Source organism: Poecilia formosa, unplaced genomic scaffold (genome assembly GCF_000485575.1).
Source record: "Poecilia formosa unplaced genomic scaffold, Poecilia_formosa-5.1.2 Scaffold374, whole genome shotgun sequence".
Lineage (NCBI taxonomy): Eukaryota > Metazoa > Chordata > Actinopteri > Cyprinodontiformes > Poeciliidae > Poecilia > Poecilia formosa.
In genome coordinates, this window is record NW_006800313.1 from 174,345 (window position 1) to 184,258 (window position 9,914).

Sequence of the window (9,914 nt, forward strand, 5' to 3'; positions counted from 1 at the left end):
ACACTTCACCTTCAGTGCAAAGTACCATGAATGTATGACCTTTGTTGTATATTGCTGTCAGTGCTGTTTGATGTTTTGAAATAAAAGTAAATTATATTCTGCGAATTGTGCTGGTGTTTTTGTAGCATCTAATGTCTTAAAATGAATTTGGCCAGTAGTTTCTGGGGGGAATAAAGGTTTTAATTGCTTTAGTGACTTTTATTTGGTAGTAAATTGACCAAAAAAAAGTGAGTAATGAGAAAAGGGGAAGACCGGGAAGCGAACCCACGACAGTCACATTGAAAACTGGAGCCTCCATATGTGGGTTGTGCTTAACCCCTGCGCCACCACAACAATTCAAATATTGTTCTTGTGTCAGGGTTTCCATTAATACCAACTTCTTCACAGTTTCTACACAACAGTTTACTGGTTTCCTGAGACATTGTCAAATTATTCACTGGGATATCTAAACTGGAATAGCTTTAAGCTCCAGTTTATATTTTATCAAATGTCATCAAAGTCTAACTATCCATTTTTTTCATAGCGTTAACCTTTCTCAGTTAATCTTAATGTTGCTCATTAATTTTGTCAAATAATACAATCTGAGCCAAACAGTGAAATGGGCTGCTATTAAAATCCTGCAGTTTATTAAAATTAAGCTGTTTTTGGAAAATATCACCATAGTCTTAATATTAACATCTGTGGAATCAAACTACAGTCTTATTCCATAAATGAGATTATGGATTAAGGCTTAATCCATAATCTCATTCATACTACCTTGTACTTAACTTAGCCACATCAAGTTAGTCCAGCTAACTTGAACACATTACAGTATACTTAGGAAAATCTTGGATTGCCTTAATTGAATAAATAACTACACTGTGTAAAACAAATAAGTGGACTTTACTTTAAAAATGTTTGCAAACTTGTTGCCTCATGAAAATCAAGTTTACACAACTCAAAAATGTTAGTATGGTATATACATCTTAAGTTTACACAACTTGAGTAACTTAATTTTGAATAAGTTGTAATGACATACTAATCTAACTTTATTATTAAGTAAGTTCTCCTTGCATTATAATTATATGCAAATTAAAAAAAATTTATTAACTTGTTAAATTTTAGTGAGTGCAATTTAGTAAAGCTGACTATAATTTGTTAAGCACCAAAAGCATTTTTTTAAAACTTGAAATTACTTGATTGAAACAGTTCCTGACTTATGTTGGTTTGTTTGTTTGTTTGTTTGTTTGTTTGTTTGTTTGTTTGTTTGTTTGTTTGTTTGTTTGTTTGTTTGTTTGTTTGTTTGTTTCTCTGCTCAAACTTGACAGAAACATGGGAAGCAGTGATAGTTTGCACACTGTTCAGCAAACCAAAAACAATCTTATGCCGGAGCGGGTCAGTCCTGAAGATGAACATGGTGCAGTTTCATGTATGCAAATGTAAAGGACAAAAAACTAGCAAATCAGAGCTGCAGTGCTCTGCACGTTGCCTTGTTCTTAATGAAATGGCTGCATGGACGGAGTGTTGGAGTCTTTTTGCTTTATATTTTGCATTATAGTATATCTATTTCTGTTTTATACTATTTTTATTGTTGGTTCCAAAATATTATAGCTGGTGGGACTTTAATAAATGACACGGCACAAGGCATGTTTGACTGACAAAGCAGCCAGGCAAAAGATCCCTGTGTTGGTAAGATGGATGCTAATGTCGTCTCTCTCTCTCTGTGTGTCATGTTTATGACATTAAAGTAATTTTAATGGTTTTTGTACTTCAATTTCTGAGAAAAGAGTGATTTTCAGTTCGTTTGGTGTTTTTTTTTGCAAAATATACTAATGTCATGAGGAAAACAGCCCATGCTTCATAGGTGTTTGAGGATTTGAGTCATTTTTGTGTTTGATTTCAGCTTATTTACAGAGCAACACTGATATCAATATTCTGCCCCATCTACTTAAAAAGTTAATGCAAATATTTGCATGATTTATTTAGGTTTATCAAGCAAGACTGTTCTTTGCTTAAAGTACTTTCTGATTTCGTTACATGAAAAGGAAAGTCAAAGTAAAGTGACTTTAATTTTGTCAAGCAGATTAAGCAAAACCAAACTTTGTATAAATAATCCAACATTTTTAACATCCCATCCGTCCATCATTTTACACTCTTATCCCTACAGTTTTATTATAAATACCCATGAGATTGGAGGACTTAATTTTATCTTACGGTGAGATTTTGAACTGTAAATGACTGTGATTTTGAAAAAAGTAAAAAAAAATTAAAACAAAAATGTAAATAAAATGTCTCCATCTGAATCAAAAATCTCTGCTGGTGAGACAAATTTATCGTTCTTGATCTGAAGACAGGGACCACAAAGGGCCCCCAGGTCATCCTTGCTTTTATTATTTTATTTTTTAACCTTTATTTTATCAGTATAAAAAGCCCATTGAGATTTAAAACCTCTTTTTCAAAGAAGGCCTGGCCAAGAGGCAGCAACACATACACAAAAAATTACAGTTTCAATAAAATGGTACGTGTCATTGAATCGGCCTTGAGGAGGGTTCAATAGATCAAACGACCATTTAAAATATTCAGTTCTTTATTTTTTTATTCTTGCTGCCCAGCCTATTATCCTAATTTGGCTTGGTTTGCTCCTGATAGCTGCCATTCAGCTCTGGCTGTGGGGACACTATTAACCTTTTTCAATTAGGCTTTTTTTATCTTTCCATGAAAACCTGTCAGTCACATTAAGGTTTGATATGGAACCGCATTGCGGTCACAATGTGACGCCTCTTCCAAGAAAGGCCAAGTGATGGACGCCACCAGCCCTCCTCCCCGTAGCAAAGATTCATCCTGGATTAAGCCGGTTTAGGAAATGGATGGATGGGTCAGTGGTGGAAATGGAAAACTGAATGTCTGTTAAAAAAAAAAAAAAGTTCAACGTGCGAATGATAAGTAAATAGGCTTTAACTATACCCGCTGCTTCTACAGCTCAACCATATTTATTTATTCAACCATACAAGCTAATCGTGCGCTGACATTTAACTTCCTGTTATATATTTACATTTCATTGAAAAGTTTTGTAATAAACACCCTGAATGTAAACATCATTTTATTGTTTGACGTTGCTCACCAGCCACTGAGTTTCTGTAACGTAAAAAGAAAAAACCCAGATCTCGATTTCCCTCAGTCCACTGGATCAGCTACATTTTTCTTTGGTTGAGAGGATGTGAAAAAATAAAAAAGTTTTTTTTTTGTTTTTTTTTTTTGTCACGAGGTCTATTTTGGAAAAGTTTCTCTATGTTCAAATCAATACTTGATTGCATTAAAACAAGTATTTTTTTAAGACGTTCAAAATAAAATCTTTTCCATTTTAAATGAAAGATTTTGAAGCATTAATTATTTAATTTGTTAATTAATTCAGTATATATCAATGGTCTTTTGCAGCTGCGCGTGTAGCCAACAAAAACTACGTAACAACAAAAATAACGGAGACAGACAGATACGGGAACGATCGACTCGATGACATTAGGTGCGAAATGAACATTTCTTTTCTTTTCCGGGCAGAAAAGCCACAGATCGGGCTGCACCTGCAGCACATTTGTGTTCCAGGCTTGAATTTGGATGACTGTTGATGAAATGGCTGAATGTAGAAGCACGGAGACAATTTCATGCTCTGCAAAGCTTCAACATCTCTGATAGCGGCGAGTTCCACTGTGTGAGTTCATCTCCTTACCAAGAATCCCGCAGTTCCACTCAGCAGGACCGATGAACCGAGACCCCGCGCTGTGGCTGCCCTAAAGGGACAGCAGCAATTTGACTGACTATTCCGTTTCATCCGCTGGGGTAAATGGGGTCAGTGTGTGAATATTTGATGGGGTATAAAAGAGTTTATTTTGACAGCCTGAGCTTGTAACCTGCCTCTCTGCTCTTCTCTATCTGCAGCCGTCCTGATACACAAAATAGTTTATATAAATAACCGTCGCTTATCTTGTAGCATAACGTTTATAAACAAAATATTAAGAATATTTAATTACAAACCGTATAAACATGACATTTTCTATATTTTTTATTTGATTTTATTCGTAATATTTTATGCTTACGAAGAACATTTACGGAGCATTTTTACCGTATTTATCGGGACTCTTGCTGCCCTACAAAAAAAAAAGAAAAAAAAAACTCTCTTAGCATAATATAGGCCAACACATTTCCCAGGACTAATTAGGTTCTTTTTATGTTATTTATTCAGCAGTCCATCGTTTGTTGGGCTAATCAGAACTGAACGGGTTTAGTTTTTTTTATCGTTCAGTTCTATGTGGGGAATCGCAGCAGACAAACTTAACAGCAGCATTTGGCTCGCTGATTGTTAAAGTCATGGCACATCTGGATCTTATAATTAATGTCAGTCTGAATTTGCCGAACATCATCTGTTGTTGAGAAGCAGTATTATTGTTATTATTATTATTATTGTTATTATTATTATTGCAGCCGAACCTGTTGTCCTGGTTTCAGCAGAACCTGAAGTTGATTAAAACTATCGTTCAGCTTTCCGTGGAAAATCTTTGGTAGTCTTTTGTTTCCTCTTTATCGGCGACAGTTCGGTGAAGAGGACGAACAGCTTGGGTTTAACTCTGCAGCCAAACACTGAACCCTCCCACCGATCCGTGATGCGCTGTCCCGGGTCCAGCTCAGCCCCTCAGTCGCTGTCCTCTTTGTCCTGCTGGATGGTTGTGGTTGAATGGTTGTAGAGTCCCTGTGCCATCAGCTGCAGCGCCAACCCGTTCTTGAAGCCGCTGGCCTTTTTTATCTTGGCCCTTTTGTTCTGAAACCAGATTTTGATCTGAGACTCGTTGAGGTTGAGCTCCCGGGCCAAAGCCTGCCGCCGCTGCTCCGTGATGTAGCGGTTCACCTGGAACTCGGTCTTCAGCCTCTGGAGCTGCTCCGCCGTGAAGGCCGTGCGCGGCCGCTTGTCTTCTTTGCAGCTTTTACACTTTTTCAATTTCCGCGTCCTTGGGCCTGCAGTAAGAGCAAGTGGCAGCAGAGCGAAAATATGAATATACAGCGCAGCGCAAATCAACGTAAGAATCAGAGAAAATACCTTTACGCACCTTCTGCGTTCAGTAAGTTTTTCGGTTTCAGCACTGGACACACCGCTTCGCCCCTTCAGAACTGAACTGAGCGGAACCGGTACTATAAACCCCGGAACGGATCTGACCTAAAACTATAGAGGCCTTCGACTAAACGTGAAGCCACGACATGGTTCTGTCCCCAGACGGCTCGAGTCCAAAGGTCCAAAGATGTTGAAACAAAACAAACTCATTCGTCTCTTTAAAGGATATAAAACAGGCTTAAATAAATGCCGCTTACTCTATAATTAATCTTTTACTTACTAGATATTATTATTATTATTATTATTATTATTATTATTATTATTATTATTATTATTATTATTATTATTATTATTGAATTTAGTGATTCATCTCAAAGGTGTGTCCTAAAGGAAATTCATTTAGATTTTTATGGTTTCAAAACGGAGGGAACAAAACATGTCCACTGAGGAATTCCTACCCGTTTTACCATTCCAACTTTAGCTTTCAGCTTTTGTTTTTCTTTTTTGCTTAATTTTAGTAGTTGCTACTCGTTTTCACTCTCTACATTCTGATCCAATATTAGCAACACTGTGTGGTGAAATATGCAAGAAAAGCAGGCAGAGAGCCAGAAACAGCATAAGCCACCTGTCTGACGAACCACACTGAGAAAAGTCTATCTGCATGTATGTGTTTAATGTATAGCCAAGCATGTCATCATCATTATTATTATTATTATTATTATTATTATTATTATTATTAGTAGTAGTAGTAGTAGTAGTAGTAGTAGTATTTAAGGGTCAAATTAGGTGAAGTTCAGTTAATAAATTTGAACACAATCATTAATACATTACATGTTTTATAAATTGAGAGAGCTGCTGAATGCTGTTTTATTCAGTTTGTGTATGTTAACCTTTGTCTGTTCCTATCAAACAAACTTAATAAAATAAAATTAAAATAAGACTACATTACACATATTCAGCTGAAAAACTGATCTTTTAAAACACACACGCACAATATTACACTGAGACAAAAAACAAAATATTAAAAAAGAAAAAACAATATTACACTGGGACAAAAAACAAACAACAGAAGATTCAGGTTTGATGAAAAGCTGCATCAAATTAAATGGCGTTTTAAAAAACATTTCACTGTAATTATAGTGTTCCTTTGTAGCTTGGTTTTCTTCTTAATTTATTTTATTTTATTTAGACTTCTTCCAAATTCTAATTGAGGAGTAATTTTAGAGTATAAATAAGCAAAAATATTTTTATTTTGGAAGATAATACAAAATATATATATTTTTTTTGTTTCATGGACAAAAAGGTCAAACAAAATGCGACTGTGTGAAGCAGGGTTATTGTAAAGTTGCATCTTTCAGTGAAAATCTATAAATCTAATGTATTTATTGGAAAGTCTGTGTAAATGTATGTGGTTTGTTTTTATCAAAATTAAAAATCTAAAAAACAAAATCGATGTCCTGTTCTAACATATTTTACATCAATGTTGAATCTGTTCGTGAATCTATCGTCTTACCAGAAGAAGGCCTGTCAGAGTACCGGGTACAGTAGACCCATGCGGGCCAGAGCAGGGCCTGGCTCTCCGGTGTGGGGGTCCCGGTCCCGTTCATCACCACCGGCGAGGAGGCAGAACGTTCCTCGTCCTTCTCCTCGTACTTCAACTCTTCGCTGTTCTCATCAGAGCCCGCGGTGGCCGTGACTCTCTCGCTGCTGCTGCACTTTGTGCCACTGGCCGCAGAAACGGTGGAGGATGAAGTGCTGTCGCTGCTGCAGCTGGAGTCCAGGCACGGCGTCCTGGAAAACGGCCTGCCAAGAACCGGGTGAAGCCGCCCCCGACCAGAGCTTTGTGCCTTCTCTCTCGGACTCAGACCGAATTCCTTCTTGCATCCGAAATCCGGCCTCAAAATGTTGTCAATGAAGAAGTTTGTTGTTCTGTTGGTCTGTGGGCCGGCCTGCAGAGGCAGGATGCCCAGCGACGGGGAAACGCTCTCTCCCTCGCTGCTGTCCGTGCTGTTTAGGTCCCGCTGTTCTTCCATCAATGCCTCTGAAAAAACAAGTGTGTTCTACCTGCACTCATAAAAATACATCTGTGTCCAAATATGTCAGCAGACAGAATTACAGACGTGGATATTCAACCTGCCTAACAGACGGTCCAGCGCGCTTCCGTGACCTATTGGCTGTGTTTGCTGTTGAGCTCAGCTCTGGCACACTGACGGATTTTCACCACTCTTTTCTTAAGTCTGCACGGCAAATCTCCACACTCACCATCCGCCAGTGCATCGCCAACATCCGGAACGGCCAATCACTGCTCGTGACACTCTCAAACACAGAATGACGACGTCCAATTAGGCCGAGCGTCTCTGATCCAAAAGTAGAAGAGGATGGCATCAAGCGCCCCCCCTTCAGAGGGAAGCTCTCCTGTCTGCAGCCACCAGGTCCAGAATACACGCAACAATCAGCTGCTTACATTTTGTGTGTGTGAATTTATTGCATTTTGTTTAGCATTTTGTGAATAGATTTGTTCTTCTATTTTTTTTTTTTTAACTAAATTGATTTGTGACACATTTAAGTAGGCATGACACGTTCTAGAGTGAGTTTTTGAGTTTTGGTAGAGGAACAATGTTATCCACAACATCACCACCTCACCGAAGTTATTTGGTTTTTCCAGGTTATACCAGGGGAATCCCTAGTAACACTCGTGAGGGTGGGGCTGATTTGTTTGTTGATCACAATGTTCAAACTCCTCCTACCTCTTCCCCTGTAGGAAGATGGAAAATTCAGTCACAGAAAGGTTACAGTCAGGTGTGTGCAGAGAATGTAAATGTACACAAAATGTGTGGCGCTACAATAGACCTCACACAAATCACCACATTGATGCCAAAACAACAACAACAACTACTACTACTTTTTGTGGGGAAGTAACTGACAAATGCTCTGTTCTGGAGCGGGTCGAGTTGATGTCAGTGCATTTGACAAAGAAATACATTACAGATCAGCCTGGTGAGATTATGGACAAGTTAATGGGAAGAGCCAGAGATGTAGTGAGAATAGACATACGCAGTGACTCTTCGCTCAGCAGCCTGAAGCAATTTATGCTGTTCTCAAACAACACTTCAGTGACATCACATACTCATGCATGCCTCTCGCTGACCTCTATAGTACACTTCCCAGAGCTAATGAGGGTCCCATTGATTACTGAATAAAGCAGCCGACATAGCTGAGGAGTGTCTCCAGCGCCAAAGAAAAAGTATAGGTGACATCAGTAAAGAGGTGGCCATGATGTTTGTGAGACACTGCAACGAACCTTCACTATTAAGAGCAAATCAGCAGACAGCTGGACAGCTACAGAGGTCCAAGAGAGGATTGATGAATGTCACAAAGAAATGAAATACAAAGTAAATCTGCAGCAGAGAGCCCCGTAAGACAAGCTGTTTCAGTAATGAGCACTGCAGGAAGAAGGGAGAACTGAGGCAGAAGTCATGGTGCATTTTTCCCACAAGCAGAACGTGAGTCAGCCCCAACAAAGAAAGGAATTGACTGCAATACAGAACGGCTGAGATGCTTGGCGATGTATTGAGTACTCTGACTACTTCTTCAAGGTCTGCTGCTTTCCGAGGCCGCAGTCAATCGTTCCAGAGGAGGAGGATCTCTGGGCCCAGAAGTTGTGGCAGCTCTCACTTTACCATGGTGAGAGCCCTAACATGTCCTCCTCAGTGGGTCAGTCTGCAACTATCCCTCCTCCCCATCCACAAAACTAGAAGGCCACATTTTGAGGTTGAATTTTGCTCAGTGCTTTGACACCTTCAAACCTCTGTGTGAAAACAAGTCTGACCGACAGACAGAACCCTGACCACAAGGGGGCCCTCCATAATTTATGTATTTATTTATTGTTCATAGAAAATAAACAAAACAAAAAAACACGGTGCCCTGTCAATTACAAAATTAATCATATTGTATTTTCAAAGATTGTTTTTAGCAGTAAAAATGTAATGTTCCCACTCCCAGATCAAAAACCACACATTCATATTTGCCCTGAACTCCCCTGTCTGCGTTAAGTAATTCATTCAGTCAGTAGGAAACACAAATGATTGTGGCAGTTACTCTGCTGCTAAGAAAAGTTATAAAATCAGGTTTAAAAAAAAAAGAGGGAGAGAGAGAAAAAGGCAAGAGTGTTAATTTATAACCCAGTTTTTCTCCAAGAGAGGTGGGTAGACTGTGTGAGATTAATCATTTAGCATAATTAGCTTAGTTACAGATTACTGTTTACCTCCTTTTCACTAGCATTTAATGAATTAAGGAAAAAAATTACCAACTTATTCATATATTTAACTAGTCCAATGTACCTTTTACCACTTAACAACAGATGAGTGAGTCAGCAGCAGCTCTAACTCACGATCCTCCTGACCCGTCCTCTCCTAAGTGAAATTAAAGCTGCAGTATGTCACTTTTATAAAAAAAATAAAATAAAATAAAAAAAATTCCACATATTTGTTAAAACTGTCATTATGTTGTGACAGTATGGCATGAGAGATAATCTGTGAAAAATCTATTTCTTCTGCCTTCTCCCAGTGCTGGAAACAACCAGTCAAAGGCAGGAGAGTTTTAGTGCTGTCAATCACAATCTCATGTGGTGCTGCTCATCCTTCCTCCCCTCACTCTGTGCTATTCTGTAGCCAGCATAGCCTGTTGTGAATGCTTAGTCTACTTAGCATAGCTACCAGTGATGGCTGATAAATGATTTTCCTGTAACAATAAGTTGTTTCTCCACCATTAGCACATTTAGCAGTGAATGAATGAGGCTAATTGACAGCGTCCTACTGGTTCTGATTGGTTGTTTTGG

The 9,914-nt window shown here is 38.6% G+C and overlaps 1 protein-coding gene across 1 annotated transcript; it reads right to left on the reverse strand.

The window, feature by feature from the left end:
* Positions 1–4,553: 4,553 nt before the first annotated feature.
* Positions 4,554–7,416, reverse strand: LOC103154097 (homeobox protein engrailed-1-B-like). Its single transcript, XM_007575258.2, has 2 exons — positions 6,591–7,416; positions 4,554–4,983 (listed from the first exon to the last, which is right to left on the reverse strand). Exons 1-2 carry the CDS (start codon positions 7,108–7,110, stop codon positions 4,664–4,666), a joined length of 840 nt encoding a protein of 279 aa, XP_007575320.1. The 5' UTR covers positions 7,111–7,416; the 3' UTR covers positions 4,554–4,663.
* Positions 7,417–9,914: the final 2,498 nt, after the last annotated feature.

Coding starts and splice junctions, on each gene's coding strand:
- LOC103154097 (XM_007575258.2), bottom strand. CDS start 7,110: ATGGAAGAACAGCGGGACCTAAACAGCACGGACAGCAGCGAGGGAGAG. Junction 4,984..6,590: donor CTCTGACAGGCCTTCTTCTG/GTAAGACGATAG, acceptor CTCTTACTGCAG/GCCCAAGGACGCGGAAATTG.